The 19,010-nt window shown below is 36.5% G+C and overlaps 1 protein-coding gene across 1 annotated transcript in view; it reads right to left on the minus strand.

Moving 5' to 3' along the window:
* GALNTL6 (polypeptide N-acetylgalactosaminyltransferase like 6) overlaps nucleotides 1–19,010 on the minus strand; it is a 1,524,971-nt gene that overhangs the window by 145,700 nt on the left and 1,360,261 nt on the right. Inside the window, exon 7 of the mRNA XM_044680037.1 lies at nucleotides 5,347–5,464. Within this exon, the coding sequence (XP_044535972.1) occupies nucleotides 5,347–5,464 (118 nt within the window). The remainder of the gene's footprint in view (nucleotides 1–5,346; nucleotides 5,465–19,010) is intronic.

Below are 19,010 nucleotides of genomic sequence, written 5' to 3' on the forward strand. Positions count from 1 at the left end.
ACTTTTATGGAGTGTTTACAGTACCTTATTGCCAAATTTGGGTTAAGTATTTTGCCATATGTTACATGTAGGTCAGTGTTAACATTTCTAGCCTTTGTGTGTCATATGCTGACTTTCACATACTTTTAGTAAATTTTGACTTTTTACTTATTTTAACTTTGAAAAAGAAATTGTGTATATTTATGGTATTCAAAAATAAAATATATTGATTTAATGCAATTCTATACTTATATTTTTACATTTCTGAGTGTCTAAACTTTTTCTTTGTCATCTGCTAGCTTTCATGTGTCACTTGTAGATTTTGCAAAACTCCCCCAAATTCTCATTTAATTTCTTAAGCTGATCTGTGATATATAGAAACCACGATGGGGAAAGTCATGATGTAGAAAGGATGCTTATATATTTCCTTGTCATCTTCCCTTTAGAATGTGAATTCATTTTGAATAGAAATTGTTTTATTATTATATTTGCACACTTAGCACAGAACCTTAGCACATGGTAAATGCTTAAAAAATGTTTATCGACTAATTGCCAGACTATTTAGGCCAACACTAGGAACAGTATTGGGGTAGTCTAGTGATAACCTCGTTGGATCTATAACTCTGGGATGGCATAAGAAGAGACTCTGGATAGGGCCATCCTAGAGCCTCATAAGAACTTGTACCATTAAACTATGGATTTGGGTCCAAGGTATTTAAAAATCCACTTTATGTGGAATTTATTTGCAAGGTCAGTAGCTACACTTTCCAACCTGTAGGTTCTCACTCTAGTATTTCCTGAATGGAATTGAATTTGACAAAATTTTCCTCTAAAAATGCCAACATTTTGGCTTGTACCCCCTTCTACATGTGGCTAAAAATCACTAAGTGGAAAATATAGTAATAATGATTAAAGAGTTTCACAGGATCATGGATTCTGATCTGGTGAGGTCAGTGAGTCCAATTTCCTCATTTTATTGATGAGGAAACTGGAAACGAGAATGACTAATTTGCTGAGGATCATACAATTAATAAATATTGAGGCAGGATTCAAATCTTTGTCTTCCTACTTCAAGTCCAACACTCTACCCACTATAATACATTGCCTCTCCTGTGTGGCAATGGCCAATTTATTAAAAAAATGATTAGCTAATCATTTGACTCAAGCTCTGTATTTGGCCTTGGTTCCAGGCATAACTTAGTATTGAGCCTCAACATTTTTCTCTAGAACATAATAACCTAAGAAATAACCTCACAAGTCAGAAAATTATTCTAAAACAGGCAATATAGGTTTGATTGTTGAGGCCTGAGGTCTGGACAATTAAGAGAGAGGCTCTGCATATCTATCTTCCTCAAAAGCTTTTCTCCAAACTTAATTGTTAAATCATTTAAATTTTTTACCTCCAGTGACCTGGTATTCAAGCAAATATGGAAGCAAAGATGATGGCATGAAAACTTTGTACAGGAAGAGGGAAGTGGGTTACCTTAGCCAAATGATACCTGGCCTCTGGCTATTCTAGATGGATCAGAGAATTTTTGGAAATCTCCTATCTATAGAATGATGTATCCCAATCACAATCCCTGATCTGAGGATAGCTTTGATAAAAAAAAATAGACTAAAAAAATTCCTCCTAATAAATGGTATTTCATTAGTCCAGAACCATTGCATATCCAGACTTGGTTTCCGCTAGAGTCTAGTATAAAGTTTCATAATAAATGTTTACCAGATAAAAGAATATTTTACTGAATACCCTTTTGAAATGAGTTGTAAAAATTATTTTTGATGTTCAAATACATCTTTTACATGGTGTTATATGGTCATTGAACATTTTTACCAATCTTGAATTGATTAAGAATTGCCCAGCTGCATTTTGCTTTCAAGACAAATGGATAAAGACCTCGAATTTTAAACTGCTCCTGGATCCTGCAAATAGGAATTAATTGTACAGGCAAAAAATATACAGTAGCCTGTCTCTTCTCTTTATTAATACTATTCCATGACAAATCAGAGTCATTTTTATACAACTTGTCCTGTTCCTTAAGTAAAGTGAAGGCTCCTAATTCTTTTATGTAAATTCTACTAAAGGCACCTTTTCAAGATTTAAAAACATCTATTTTATTAAAAACAATATGACAACAGTCATAAAAATACTAATAAGGAAGTCCAAGAACTCTCAGGTCAGCACACAGTAATGAGTTGAATGAAGGGATATGGCTGAAATGGGACCCACTGTGACATAGCTGTCGATGAAGAATCTGTCACTCAAACGAAACAAGCTAGGGCACTTTAGTCTTGAACTTGGAGTGCCGTTGCCATGGTTTCTACACAAAGACGACAGGGCTGCATTCCAATTATATCTTTCAGAATGACAGATAACAGGAAAATAGGAAATGGGGTAATAAAATCTGTGGTCACCTGGCAGGGACGTGATAGATAGAAGTGACAGAGATGTGAGCGATGCCAGTTTATTTTGCCAAAGAAACATCCTTACTATTTGGAATGTAAATGTATTTGCTTTAGTCTTTTTTTTACTTTTGACCACTAAATTTCTGCATTTCCTGCTCTATTCTTTCTAATGCACCCCGTTAGAATGAAGCATTATCCAAAACACAGATACCTCTCATTTATGGAAATTTACTTACAATAATTCTAAAATTCTGAGGATATCAGCCCTTGAACTTTCAGAAATTTGGTAGTAGAAGAGTGCCATTTTGATTCCTCCATTATGCTCTAGATGTTCTTGCTTTATTTGGCCCCCCAAGGTAGATTTGGGAAGCAAGAAGTTGAAATTGCTGATTCGACTTGATATCAGTAAACACCTTGTAACAATTAGAATGGTCCAAAAGTTGAATGTCTTGCCTCAAAAGGTGGGGGGTTCTCCCTCTGTCAGGGTCTTCAGTCAGAGTCTGGACAAGCTCTTGTCAGATATAATATGGAAGGAATTCTTGGGGTGTGATTTGGAATAGTTAGATTGTGAAGTCCATTCCAATTCTCAATGATTCTGGGATTTTTGTGACAAAAAGGACTTCACTGACCTAAATATGAGTGATGTGCTAAAATTCCAGTTGGTTAGTTGTTGTCCTTCATGGTCAAAGAAAACCAAAATGACATCCATGGTGATGTCTTTTGACTCATGTATAAAAGGATTTAAATGAGGCATAGTTGTACGAAATCAGTGGCTTCACTCTTCCAGAGTCATTGAAGTCCAACAGTAAGACAAAAGTCAAGAGGACTATTTATGGTTCAGGCTGCAGTGGATGACTGGTTTCTTCAACATCTTACCAAGTTCTAAGAAGTCCACAGTACCTGCTTCCATGCTGTTCCTGGTCATTGGAACAAAATGTTCTCATCTTTCCCTTCTGTTAAGGGAAGTCTTCATATCCTTGGGGTAGGCAGCCTCCTAAGTCACTGACATTTTTGAGTCCTATCAGTTACCCCCACCTTGGTTGAGTTCCCCTGCTGAGACGATTTACTGGTATGCAGCCATTGTGCATGCTATAGGTTCTTGCAGTCATAGGTAAGAACTGGGTGGTAGGTAAACACCAAAGAAAAAATGCTACCCTGAAAAGGGTTCAACAATGCCTCACACCTTCCCCTAACACCCTGTACACCTCAGCTAATGTCTGATAATGAATTACAACAGCCTGTAGGCCCATAGAATTCTATTAAGATTTCATTGATCTGCCATTTGTTAACACAGCAAAACAGAGGAACCAACATTATATTACATGTGGATTGGCAGGCACCTCTAAATTCTAACAGACTCTGTCACAAAACAAAGACTGAGAATCTGATTTCTGGCTTTGTCTGTTAATTCCAATTAATTAAGGAGCTTTACAAACTATGGAGATAGCTACTAAATTTAAATAATGGGGAAAAAGGACAAATATTGGTAAAGAATGAACTCTGCTATAGTTAGAAGAATTAAGGTAATGGCAAGTAGACAAGGTCTGCTAAGAGTTCAGCATGGACAACAAGTGAGTCTGATTTGAAGTATGCAATCATGTTCTGCTAGGCTATACTTTCATTTTTAGTATTCTTATTTTGTGATATTCTATACAACATATTGCTTTGTATTAACATCTCAAGAATAGTTATAGAATTTTAATATAATCATCCTGGCATGGTGGAAAGCTGGATTTAGGGTCAGAGGACATGGGCTCAATTCCTATCCTTTTTCCACTTTATGTATTACCTGTGTGACCATGGGCAAGTAATTTTATCTTTCTGGGCTTCATTTTCCTTATTTATGAAAGAGTGAGTTGGATTGCATATCTTCTAATGTTCTTCTTGGCTCTAATTCTAAGATTCTATGTTTTGATCTGTTTTGGTGGATAGAATCTGCAAAATTAGAGTACCCTACTCTTTCAAAGATAACAGAATATTAAAAAGTTTCATCTACTTATATGTGTATTTTTCATTACTTTTAGAAACTCTACTTTTTTTTCCTTCCCTAACAAAACACATCTCTCTGATTTCATAATGGAAGTCATTGGGAAAATCAGCTCTACAGATAAAGATATTATATATTTTGCTGGAAGTTGTCTACTTTGTTATACAGTTTGTAACCTAAGAAGGAATCTGTGGCTGAAAGGTGGTGTTTTGTTTCTGATGACACTTTCTTTAATGACTCTCCAGCTATCTGGGTACAAAGCTCTGCAGTGTTCATTTTGTTTTAATAGTTTATGGTTGGTAGGTAAAACATTTCTTTTCAAATTAGAAACATGATATTTGAAATCTTGTCTGGGAAGGAAAAATGCTAATCAACAAAATACATGAAATATGATAAACATAGCATTTGGTTATACATAGTATAATAGAGAATTAAAGCAATAGGAAAAAAATTAATATTCTTTGAAATATCTAGATACACAAGCCATAAACACAATTATTGGAATTCTTCATTTACTTTTCTAATGTTGTCCTGGAATCACTGAAATTTTGGACAAAATTTGGGAAGATCAGAGCAAGATCTTTGGATTCTGATCAAAGTCATAAAACCAAACTCAACTACTCTAATTTTCCCAGGGAGTTCTGTTATGTAGAGATGGATGCATGGAATCCCTGTGATTCCTTTAAGTATACATTAAACATTAAACAAAATGGCTAATATCTCTTTAGTTCAGTAGAGGGAAAGGCTATTTACCCTTAGATAGGGTTTGCTGCTTATAAAGGGGATCTCAAATGACTGATCTGCAATGTGGGTATTGCTTATTGAAACATAGAGTAGATAGTCTCTTCCAAAGGCTACCAAGGGAAAAGTCATGAAATCAGCCTTACAGAATGTTCACAAAGCAGAAGATAATAAACCAAAATGCACTATTCTATCCGATAGTATATGGAGGGAGAAATGTCTGGGTAGCTTACCTTGAAAGATATTTCATACTGTTCTCCTCCCCAGATTTCTAAGCCTGGATCATAGCCACCCAATTCCCAAAACCACCTTCGGTCCACAGCAAAGAGCCCTCCAGCCATCACAGGAGACCTGTGGAATAATTAGAACAAGCTGTAAAAGACCGTGAATATTAGACTCCCTCATCATATGCATGAAGGGCCCAAGAAGTGTTTCAGTAGTCAAACTGTAATGAGGCTTTAAGCAATAGTTGTTTATTGGTGAGTCTAGGGCTCCCGTTTGGTCTATAACTGAAGTAGAAGTAGTTGCAGGGGGAAGATTCCTCCCAAGCTTTAAAGTTTGCTGTTAAGTTTCTAGTGTTTGCAAATGCCCAGCAGAGCCCCATTTATTTCATTTGCATATCATGGGAGAGAAAGAAGTGAGTCTTAGTGATTCATCCTTTTGAAAACACCCATTGGGCTTTACAGGACTTGGTCAAAGTAAAAATGCATTTTCCTCTACTATAAAGACAAATGAAAGCACTGAGAATAATGCAGCAGATATTACCTTTCGGAGAGGCATCTCTGTCTTTTATGATTGCCTCAGTTATTCATTTATCCCTACTTTTTTTTTTCCAGAAGGGAGTATAGTCAACCACCAGGAAGAAACCAAACAAATCCTAATTGAATATTTATTATGGTAGAACACAGGCACTAGGGGCTGCGAAAGAGACTTGAAATAAACAGAGGATAGAGGCCCCCAGGAAGATAGAAGGGGAACAATTTAATTGCAATTTAATTTCAATTAAACTAGAGGGAGTGATCTGTATATGCCGTGTTTGTGTATCTGTGTGAAGGCATGTGGACACACATGCACTCCCATAAAAATATCAAGTGAAGGACACGTTTATATGGCAACGATTCACTGAGTGAGGTTTAATATGTGATAAAATGATAGCTAATAGCTAACCTGCATATAGTACTTTTTAAATTTTATTTTTCTTTTATTAATTATGAAAAAATTTCCCTGCATAGAATACTTTAAAGTTTGCAAAACTTTGGACAGATGATATCTCTGATTCTCACCATAACCTTGTGATATAAGAGGATGTTATGACCTTTATTTTACAGGTAAGGAAACTGAGGCTACAGTGATTTCTCCAAGGTCACAAAGCTAAATAAATGTTAGAGGCAGGAGTCTTCCTGGTTCCTAATCAAGCCTATCCATTGTGCCACAGAATTATGAAGGAACAGCTTTGGCATAGTAGATAGATGATTGACCTTGTCAAGAAGACCTGTGTTCAAAATTTGCTCTGACAAATACTTGCTGTGTAAACATGGTCAAGTCATTTAATATTTCAGGGCCTCAGGCAACTCATTAGGCCTATGAGTTATAGTGGAATTGCTGATCTACATTGGTAAAAGGTATTCACCAATGGTTTATATAAAGAGATTTTTCCACAAGGATAAAAATCAGGTCTGGATTCAATCTCTCACATGCCACCCTGCCTCCCATCTGCAAATTATATTGATTTGTAATGCACTAATTTATAATTTATATATATACTATTGCATTAGTTTTGTTTAAAATGTATTTCCAAATGAATAGTAAGCAAGATGGAGGAGGGTTCAACTACTTGACAAAATGTTCACATGAATATCTTTAAACACATTATGATCGCTGATTTGAAAATAACTGATACAGTAACTATAGAATGTTCTAATTTCTTTATTGCAGCAAGGACTTCTTCTGGGAATACTATTTTGGTTTAAAATATCAGATCCACTTGAAAGATATACTCCTAAATTTCCATTAAAAATCCTATAATTCTTAACTTTAATTAGTTCAGACTACTTCTGCCTCAATCATTCTAGATGAGTGAGGATTTATAGGTGAGCAAAATGATTAGTGAGAAGCCTCCAAAGATTTAACTCACTCTGGGTAAACCCAGGGTACACAAGTGGAAGAATTATAGTGTTGGAAATCAATTATAGAAGTTTTTTCAATGAAAGAAAAGCTTGAAGAAAAAAAAATGTACTCCATTTAAGTTTTACAGATTTTTTTTTATATTTCACTTGAAAGAGATGTCTTGTTTCTAGTCATCTCATTTTAAACTCCTCTACTTTCTTCCTTTCTCCCTTTCCTCCCCTTTTCTCTCCCTCTTCTTCTTTTTCATTCTTAATTTGAAAGTAAGATGCACTCTGCTGAGAAGCATATAGATTAGGTTGAGGGAAGTAACCCTGGGAAAGTCACTGCAACCTCAATTTCCTTTTCTGTAAAATGGAGGTAATAATAGGCCCTCCCTCATAAGATTATTGTGAGAATCAGAGATAACATCTGTAAAGTGATTTGCAAAACTTAAAACACTAAATACATGCTAACTAGTAGCTATTATTTTATCATATAAGTGTGTACTATGTGCCAGGCACTGTGCTAAGCACTTTACAAATATTATTTTATTTGACTTGCAACCCAATGTTAATTATCTCCAGTGACCTAGGGATTATCTAAACTTGGCTTAATAACTATTTGGTGTTTAATTGGATGAATGCTGTATTAAATTATGGACATAATAAAAAATACAAAAAAGAAAGAATACAAAGAGAAACTATTGATTGGGGGAAAATATCATTGATAAAAGTCTGATTTCCAAAATGCATAGGGTATTACCATAAATATATGATACCAAGAGTCATTGATTAATAGAAAAGTGATCAAGGAAAATGAATACTTTTCAAAAGAATGAGTGTCTACTGTTGATGACTATAGGAAAATATAAACTAAATTATGAATGGTAAGAAATGCAAATTAAAACAACTTTGAAGTTTCACTTTACACCCTAAAAACTGACAAAGATGACAAAAAAAATAAAGTCCATTCTGAGGGGACTTTGGATAACAAGCAAAAGGAATATGCTACTATCAGCTGTTCTCAAAGTTCTAGATATCTTTTGGAATTATGCAAGAAAAGTGCCTAAACGAGTTGCATCTTTTGCTCCAAGAATTTCACTAGAAGACCTATACCCAAAGGAGGTCAAAGACAGAAGCGAAGTTGCATTACATGCCAAAATGTTTGTAATTACAGTTTGTGTTGTAGCAAAGAGTTGAGAACAAAGATGATACCTGGCAACAGGGGGAATAGCTGAATGGATTGTGGCACAAAAAATAATGGTATATTATCAGTTGCTAAGAAATGATGAATGTGGAGAATTCGGAGAAATGAAAGATTTGTATGCACAAAGACAGAGAAAAATAAGCAGAACCAAGAGAACAATATTCAGCGGCTAACACAATTTACTTATTTAAATGTCCTCATAAGTAAGTTCACCTCTCAGTAAAACCAAAAAATCAAATGTGTTCCTAAAAAAAGATATGTTTGTCTCCATCCTCTTGGCATTGAGGCAGGGATCTATAAGGGCTGAATGTTGTCAGAAATGGTCACAGTTGTTTTTTGCTCAACTGACTTTTTTATCCTAAGGAAAAGACTTAATCAAATGCTAGAGGCAGGGAAAAGATGTGCTGAAATGAATGTTGTCAAAAAATAGGCATTAAAATATTAAAGAAAATTAAAAGTGCAAGCAAGAGCCTCCTTTTTCTGTGCCCCCACTTTGTACATACAGGCATGGGGGATCATAAGTGGTGTTTGAGTTTTAAGGTCTGGTTCAATTTGACCTTAAGTTTAGGAAAGACATTGGTAAACCAGTAAGTATCTAGGAGAAGTCAAACAAGCTGGTATAGAGCCCTGAGACCATGTACAAAGACTGAGTATAGAGACAGGGCATGGCATCTGTCCTCAAAGTTTGGCATATACAAGAAGGATTAGATTTATATTCCTTCTCCCCAGAGGGTAGAGTTCACAACGGTTGGTGAAAGTTGAAGATATGGGTTTTACATGGGGAAGAATGTCACAACAATGAGAATCACCCCAAAGTAGAAAGGGCTGCCTGTGGAAATAATGCATCATTTGAAGACCTGAAGCTGGGGGTCAGTCATTTCCTAGGGATGTTAGAAAGAGGATCTTTGTTCAGCTAGAGCTCAAATTAGCTAGCCTTTGAAATCCTTTGATTCCGTTATAAATTACGAATTCCATCTTAATTACCTATTATAGGTTCACATTATTTTAGAGTCCTTAACTTAGTTTAACCCATTCATTTTTGTAGCTAATGAAACTCAGACATAGAGAGGTGAATTAATTTGTCTAAAGTCACATCGCTGATTAGTAATGGATAGTATCAATTTTCTCTACTCCTAGGCAAGTGTTCTTTTCTTTCTCTTTTTAAACAAAATTATTATTTTGTTTTAAAATTATTGAGAATTTGTTTTTTTTCCCTTCATACCTCCCCCATGGATGAAAGAAGGAAGGAAGGAAGGAAGGAAGGAAGGAAAGAAAGAAGTAAAGGAGGAAGGAAGGAAAGGAGGAAGGAAGAAAGGAAGGAAAGAAAGAAGTAAAGGAGGAAGGAAGGAAAGGAGGAAGGAAGGAAGGAAGGAAAGAAGGAAAGTAGGAAGAAAGGAAGGAAAGGAAGAAGGAAGGAAAGGAGGAAGGAAGGAAGGAAGAAAGGAAGGAAAGAAGACCTTCTTTTCACATAAGCATTGTCAAACAAAACATTTCCATAGTGATCACATCCAAAAATACATTTCTTATTCTTTATGTTAATCCATCTGTTATGAGGTGGGTAGTGTTCTCATTATGCCATGTCTACTTATATGAAAGCCCACTTCTGAAACCACTATGTAGTAGATTTAGAATTGGACACAAAGAACATCAGATTGATTAATCATTTTGCATGATCTCTGGTAGATAGTGGGCATTAGTTCCATATTGCTAAAGGGAAAATAATCCTTCTTGGGATGTTTAACTCCCCACAAGACTGAGCTAAATAGAAATCACTTTTAAGAAGAATGGAAAATCTTTTGGCTTTTCTTCTTCAAGATTCCTCCTAGATATTAGGACCCACTGACACTATTCATCATGTATTTTATTAAAAAGTCATATTTTCTTTATTTGCTAATCTGTAAACCTATATCCTTACTTCAAACTCAAAGAATAAAAGCTTCCTGAAGGTAGTTTTTATTTGTATTCTCAGTGTTTAGCATAAGCCTGGTATGTGAGAAGTGCTAGTAGATGCTTATTAGTTCAGAGGCTAAATTATTTTTGTTCTAGACATATGATTTCATTTATTGGGGCGGATGTCTGGTATGGAAATTCCCTCCACCATTATTAAACAGTAATTCACCTATAATTCAGTCTTAGAGATTTACCAGGGAAGGAAGAAGTTCAGTGATTTCCTCCTGGCTACATAGAGCTGGCATGTTTTTCTCTCTCTAAGGCTGGCCTTCTATCCACTATGCTGCTATGATATTTTGTGCTCTATAACTGTTTCCTGAATTAACCTAATTAACATTTAATTGACAGCCCTGAACATCAGCAGTGTACTGCTTAAGGAGAATGATGTACTTTTCTAGGTATATAACCATAATTATTATGGTAGTAGTTGTGGAGGTATCAGAGGACCATAAAATTAGAGCTAAAGGGATGTTAGCATTTATCTAATCCAATGCCTTCATTTTATACATGAAGAAACTAATGCCTCAGAGAGAGGAAATCAATTGCTTGAAGTCAGATTGTCAGTTATAGGCAGAGCTGGGATTTGAACCCATTTTTAAAAAAATTCTAAATCCAAGTGCTTTGGTCATTGTACCATGATACCTATAGGAGCAGCTAGAGGGCTTGGTGGATAGAGTATTGGGTCTGTTGTCAGGATGACGTGATTTCAAATCTGGTCTCAGAAACTTACTAGCTGTTTGATCCTGGACAAATCACTTAACCTCTGTTAGCCTTAGTCCACTGGAGAAGGAAAAGGCAAATCACTCCAGGCTTTCTCAAGAAAATATCATGGACATTATGGTCCACAGGGTCACAACTGAACTGATTGAACAACCATCATGATACCTCTAAGGCTTGCTTAAAAAGTCCCGAGATACCTTTTCTTTGAAGATACGTGCAAAGGTACATTAATAAAGAGATATATAGATATAGATATAATAGAAAATAACATATCTATCAAGAAAAATAGGTAAGATATGTAGATATAACAGAAATAACTAATTATGCTATTTGTATAAGTGGTCTCTATCCTGTAAGCATCCAGATGCCCACTGATCATTGAAGTTTTTATTTTTTTTAAACTTCAATAAAATATTCAGTGTGACTGTATAATAATAAATAAGCAAATATGCCTTCTGTGGTTTGAATAATTTGTCTCACACATTTATAGATTGCTACTTTCAAATGTACATAAATCCTGTGTTGATTAATAAAATATCAATTCATTAAAACGTGTTAACCAAATTCAGAGTAAACTTTTGTTCTCATATTCAAAGAACTTGGGAACCATTGTTTGATATTCTAAAGGTAAGTATATATCTTCTTCCAGCCTTTTTATTCTCCCATCAGTGGAAACGGAGAACTATTATATACGGTCTTCAGTCATACCCCTCTGATCTCTCTTCACTAAGGTGAATGCTACAGAAATCTCAATCTCTTTGAGTCTTTTCTTATCATTCTCAAGCTACCATCTTGTGTTCCCTTTCAGATGATCTTCCATCTCTTATTTTCCTCAAATGCTACTTACCTTGCTTTTTTTTTCTTTTGGCTTAGAGGCCCATGGGATGCTATGAGGGATGTAGTCTAATAGGGCTGTTAGGCTTGCATTACTTTCAGAGCAGCAATGGGAGTTGTGCACATCGAGCCACAAGTCCTGAGTAAAGCAGTTGTTTGCAATTAAAAACCACTCGCTAACTGTCCGGGCCATTCTAGCAATTCCCTCTTCTAATATTAATATAAACATGAAATTGATTTGTAACAACAGCTCCTGTTCAGGATTCTTTATTCCCTAGACATTAGAAATATGGTAGCATTCTGAATGGATAACTAAAATCAATTCTCTACTTTGCATTAGGGGTAATGAACAAGGTGATGAATGGGAGTTTCTTCTGGCTTACAGTGGACCAGTTTACTTCACCATAGTAATTTTATTCTCTAAATTATGTTGCATTTTAAATTAATGAAGCTATAATATAAAAAGTGCACTGGAAGCTATTCTTTATTCTGTTGCTACAAAAAAAAGTCCTTGCAGAGTCTCATTCAAGTATACATTTTTCAAAGCATACTACTTGTCCTCTTATTGAAACTAAAAAATAATACTTAATGACTTCAACCACACTCCATAACATTCCCAGAATTTTAATGGGTTTTTCCTTTCAATGCTATGTTCTGACTATTCCCATACAAGAAAAAATGAGTAGAGTTTTATTAGACATTTTCTCCTTGGAATTTTCTGTAAATGGTCTAATTTTCAAATTTAGTCCAATACTATCTAATCTAATTCAATCAGTATTTATTAAGTACTTTCAGTGTGTGAGGAACCTGGAAAATAAAGAAGAGCAAAACAAAAGCAGGCCTCAAGGAGTTTATATTCTACTAGGTGTGGTAGATGAATAAATACAAAAAAGGGCAAATGTACTGCATATATGTGTATATGTAGTATGTATGAAACTTATAACTGTGCTAAGACTTTTAGGACACAATTGTGTATGTGTGTGTGTGTGTGTGTGTGTGTGTGTGTGTGTGTGTGTGTGTTTGAGAGAGACAGAGAGACATTGAGAGAGAAGGAGGGAGAAGAGAGAGGGAGATAAAGAGAACAGGATGGAGGGAGGGAGAGAGAGAGACCGAAAGACAGATAGACAGAGAGAAGGAAAGAGAGAGAGAAGAGAGATGAGAGAGAGAAAGAGAGAGAAAAAAGAGAGAAAGAGAGAGAAGGGGAGAGAAAAAAAAGAGAGAGAAAGAGAGAGAGAAGGGGAGAGAGAAAAGAGAGAGAGAAAGAGAGAGAGATGGAGGGAGAGAGGTGGTGGTGGTGTTCAATCATTTCAGTCGGGTCTGACTCTTGATGACTTGATTTGGGTTTTTCTTGGCAAAGAAACTGGAATGGTTTGCTATTTCCTTCTCTAGATCATTTTAGAGCTGAGGAAACTGGTTAAACAGGGTTAAATCATTTTCTAGCAAGTGTCTGAGCCTGGACTAGCTAAATTCCATATATTGGTGTATATATGTGTGTGTATACCCAACTGTCCATATTTACATATACATACATATATGAAAATTTGGGGAGGGAGAGAGGACTAATAATGATGGGAATCAGGAAAATTGTGAGCCCTTAAGGCCAGGTGTTTTAAGAGGTAGAAATGAGGACAGAAAATATTTCAGGGACAGTAAACACAGAAGGCATAGAAAGCACAATCGGAATGTTAAATTCAGAGAACAGCAGTATAATGGGGGCCTGATAGAACTTAATTAGCTCTCCCCAGTTTTAACAGGTCAAGTACTGGATTATATCCATTGGCTGGATTATAAAATACATAAAGGAAGAGAAAGTGAAATAAGCCTGGAGGTGTTTCTGGGTGTGTAGGAATCTGTCCATAAAGAGCTTACAATGCTAAGCTGAAGAGTTTATTTTATTCTATTGTAATTCTGGAGGATTTGCAGCCATAATAATTTTTGAAATAATATCTTCTTATGAAAAAAAACATGTGTTGAGATCTATTTATTATCTCTGATAAGGACAGCTTAGTTGATAAGAAAGTAACGGGACACAGGAGACGATCTTGACTGTTAACTCATAGCTGCTTCTCCGAAGTGCCATTGAGTCACAAGTTTATTATATATGAAAATTCAAACTCCCTTTCACCCAAAAGCACAGAGAGAGTTTTACAGCTTTGCAGACATTGCAATAAGCTTAGACCACACAGAGAAACCTCAGAAACTTCAAGGTGAAGATAAGAGTACAAGGTTGGATTGTAGCTGCGTGATTATCAGTTAAGTCTGGGAATATTTTGCTGGGTCGGAAGTCCCTGAAGTTTTTGGCCTTGAATGTCTAAAACCACTTTTTGAGACCAAGCAGCTGCATTCCTGACCAAAGGAGAGAATGTTAACCTCTTGACTGTTGGTTTGCTAAGAGCTTAAAGCTTTCTAATAAGGAAAGGTGTGGATCAGAAAAGGAGTCAAAAGAGGAGTCTCAGATTTTTATCTATTTGAGACTGTTTCTCTTAAAGGCTTCCCACAAACATCTATGAAGAATGTTTATATGTCAGTCTTTGGTAGCAACTGAAACTAAGCCCCAGGAACCCATTGGAAAGCCTGAATTCTGGATGCCCCTTCTTAGTACTAAGTTTTCTCAAGAGCTCAGTCCTTTGGGAACCTCTTGCCTCTTCCTGCCAGCTCTCTCTGGCTGGCATCAGTGGAAATCTTGGAAATGTTTGGTCAGAACTGTAATGGGCCTCTTTGCTTCAGGCTTCAATCAAACCAAGCTAATCAGCTCAGACAGGAACAGAGTAACTTGTCCAATCGACATTTTTTGTTGGCACATAACGGGTGAATGTTCGCCATTAAAGATCCTCATTTTCAACTTGAATTCAGCTATTGAGTTTAAAATATCACAGGGCAAAATAACATCATCTACTTTGGAAATGCTTGTTCATTTAAGTACTGAGCATTTACTGCAATTAGAAAAACTATGGGGGAAAAAGTGGCTGAAATAGCAGCTACTCATGCAGACTAATTTCTGTCATTTACTTAAGAAAAAGGACGATTTTATGTAATTTTCCTTCTTTTTATAGCGTTTCCATTACAACATTGGCACACCGTAGGGACACTTGACACAACGTACCTGGGACTTTTGTCAGTCTCTCAGTGTCTAAGGTATCCTTGACACAAAATCATTTTGGAGTGAATTATTCACGCTCGCACAGCAGGCACGTAACACCTGATGCACAGATCTGGGTTTTTCATCCTCACAATGAAAAACAATCTTTGAAGATGATCGCTCTATATGGTCTCTATAATTTAATGCTATTGTTGTCAGTGTCTACAGCATTGTCTCATCTTTATTGAGTCTAAGAAGTCTCAAGGAGTTCTAAAAAGGGAAGACAGTTTTGGAGACTTATGGAAATGGGGAGATATAAGTATGAATTCTAGTGTCCTTCCTATTTGCCCTTGGGAGAGACTTTTTTCAATCCTTTGAAATATAGAGCACAGAGAGCCACCAGAGTCAGAATGAGGGTTTCTACCCATCGTGTGGCCATGCAGTGATAGATTGTAAGATTCAAACTCCTGGGATATGAGTTGCTGTCATCCAGACTTGGGACCAAAGTTGTAGAAGTGAATAGAAGCAGAATCACCATAGTGAGATGTAGTTTCTGGGTCATAAATTCTTGGATATGGATGAGCTAGGGGCAAAGAGTTAATCCTCTTTCTTTGTGTTCTACTTATTTTCATGGTTTCTGAAATTTAAGACTGGGACCCTAGACACAAAAGCAGGCTTGCCCCTTTATTCCCTTCCTGTGATCTCTGAGGTTTGAATACCTCAGGCACCTCAAAATTCAGGAAGGGTACTTAGGAGACTTTTAGGAGACAATGGGGGAAAGAACTCATTTTTATCATTGTGTGTGTGTGTGTGTGTGTTTGTGTGTGTGTGACCACAGGTCATTGATTACCTGGTTTTTGTGAATGTTGTTGTATTGGGAAGCTGTAAGATGACAGGGGTCTGTAGGATTAGATCTCTCTGATCCTTTGTTTTATGGAGAGGACACTCACACCCACACACCCACAAACAGGCTTGACTGAAGGGAAGGGCAGGATCTTGCTGAGAGCTCCTTCACTTCCCCCCTCCCACCAGGCAGTTAGAAAATCAGTTACAATATGAAGGTTGATCTGTTATCTTCTGGGCTCAGTCAGGAAACTGATTTGTCAATCTCCTAAAGATGATAACTTTCTCTAAACTATTTCCCCACAGGTTTGAATAGGAGAGAATAGGAAAAGCTTGATGTCTTTGAAGCTCACAGGCTCTGAGGATAAGATAGAAACCAGGGCTACCAAATCAGAGGAACTCTGCTTGAGGAAGTTGTGAGTACCTCCATAAATATAACCAGGCACTGCTCCCAACTGATTAAAGGTTTAATGATATGTGGGGATGGGAAGGAAGAGAGAAGAAATAAGGATTAATAAGGGCTTCCCTGCCTTTTGTTATGTCCAAGTAGTCCCTCCCCTCAAAGGGGAAAGGTAACTTGAATTAGTTGATCTACTCTCTAACCCTATAAATATTCTTCTTTTATATCTAAATAACTAAACAGAGGTAAACTGTGATGTAGATTGAATGTCAAATCAAGGTAAAGCAGGTTGGCAGCTAGGAACTGAAATGGCTTTCCTCATATTCAAGCCTCAAGCCCCAAAGAGCAACCCAGGACCTAAGACATAGCAAGCAGAGTGTATTGCCTACTCTCCACCCAGGACCCAACTCCCTTACCTGCCCTAACTGCCCCCTCTTTCAGAGTTTTCAGGGGCCCATCTGGAATTCTGTGCTGTAGCTTGAACCTCTCTCTGCAGCTAGAATTCCACTCTGCAATCTGAATCTCATAATGTGAAACAATAATTTTTAAAGAGTTTGCAAGCTATACTAGTGTTGTGAATTTTGCTAAGTGTGATATGAATTACATGAAATTTCACTTGCATGTGTATGCTCAAATCTCTCCCAAATTATATGGAATTTACACTTGAAATTGTATGTGCATATCTCCCAGCACTCCAATAATGTCTCAAAATTCCTCAGGGCAAAGATTAAAATTATGCTGTGATGCATAACGATAACAAAACCTTGAGAATTTCTGATGTATAGGATCATTTGACAGAGAGAAGGGCCTCATAAGGTCAGGATGGAGTTACAGATTTTCTTATTAAAAATATTCCCAAGCAATATTATATCATCTGTTAGCCTAAATTTAGTACTTAGTTTGGAATTAAGCCTTTCCAGAGCCATGATCCTTGGTGGTATGAGAGGCTATGGTACACACATGATAGAAAGAGCTGATTGTGACATGATAGGTTGACTGAAAGTAGTGTGACCTAGTAGGCAACTCATAAACAATCCTCCGTCGCTGTGTAATTAATGGATACACTGGCTTTTTGAGGGCTTAAGGAAGGCAGAGCATGAGCTTGTGTGGGTTACTGCTACTGTTGCTGTACATCAAGTTGTTATGTATATATATATACAAAGTGCACAAATAACCCACAAGGGTCACCCTGTGATTTGGATTTACACATATCTGAACAAGATTTGCCATATTTTACCCATTATGACTCCTTTATTAAGTCCCTTATTGAAGAAAGCTTATAATCATCCTTTTTAAATCTTTAAAAAATTTTAAATTGCAGGTGTAAATTCCATATAGTTTGTGAGAGATTTGAGTAGAGTTAGTTGGAGAGAAAGGGGGGGGGATAAATTGACCAAAACTGATGGTAGAAATGGATTATCTCCTGTGAATTTACAAAGCCATTTTTACTGCTTATGTGTGGTCACATTCAACTTTGTATTTTCATTATTTGTATATATTTTATTTCTTATGTTAAAGTAAAAACTCTCTAAGGGCAGGGGCCATTTCTTCTCCATATTTGTATCTCTACCCTGTTACAGACTTGTATGTGATTGTGATAGGTGGTGAACAATGAATATCTGTTGAACAGAAAATCTTCCAAGTAATATTAAAAGTATTCTCTTTCTTCTCTTTCCCCAACAATGAAGTACATTTTTTAAAAGGGTATTTACTATAGTGAATGATAATAAAATGACTAGTCTTGTGTATTCAATCAAGAGATAGAGGAAGGAAGTGGATGTGAGCTACCCCAAAGTCATAAAGTCTTGGGTTCAAATCCTACCTCTGACATATACTATCCATGGGACTTTGGATAAACCACTTGATTTCTCTGTCCCAGGAAGCTTCTGTTCCACAAACAGTGGAACATTTGATGATGGGATTGGGAGAGAAAGTTCCTTCTGAGGTGTTCCCTACTCCAGTGAAATAATAGGAATGTGTTAAATAGGCTAGATTTTATGCACAAAAAGAGGAATGGATTTGTAACTGAAGACGTGGATTTGGACCCTTGCTCTACCATTTGCTACTTGGGTGAGAAGTCATTTTTCTTTCTTGGCTTTCATGTCTTTATCTGTAAAAGTAAGAGATTGGACCAGATGCTCCCTAAGTCCTTTCTAGCTCTACACAACTATTAATTTTCAAATTATACTGGGCAGATGTTCTTCTACAGAAAAAGGGAATCAAGGGACAGCTAGATTGCTCTGTAGAAAGAAAGTCAGGCTTAGAGGGGAGAGGTCCTGGGTTCAAATATAACTTCAGATACTTCCTAACTATGTGACCATGGGCAAATCACTGAACCCCAATTGCTTAGCCATTAACATTTTTTTTGTCTTTGAACCTCTACCTATTATTGATTCTAACACAGAATGAAAGGTTATTGTTGGTTTTTTTATAAGGGGGATATTGAGTAATGGAAAAAAAGTATTGTGTAACTATCAGTACCTGCCATTCTGTGCTAGATCCAAAGATTATAAATGGAGCTTAATGACCTTGATCTCCTATATGGCTGCTGTTGGAGGCCAGGGAACTGTATGCTGTGGGTTTCCTTCCATACAGGCTCAGCAGTTGGCACGCAAGCTTAGCATGAGATGAAAGGGAAGACTGCCTGAATAGGCTAAATCAGTAGTAGTCTCAGTGCTTGCAGGAATGGTCAAAACATCCCCCAGCCCTGTTTCCGAACAGCTCTTCTTCTGTATCTTCCTCAAAGGGGAATGAGATAA

This window comes from Gracilinanus agilis, chromosome 6 (genome assembly GCF_016433145.1).
Source record: "Gracilinanus agilis isolate LMUSP501 chromosome 6, AgileGrace, whole genome shotgun sequence".
Classification (NCBI taxonomy): domain Eukaryota; kingdom Metazoa; phylum Chordata; class Mammalia; order Didelphimorphia; family Didelphidae; genus Gracilinanus; species Gracilinanus agilis.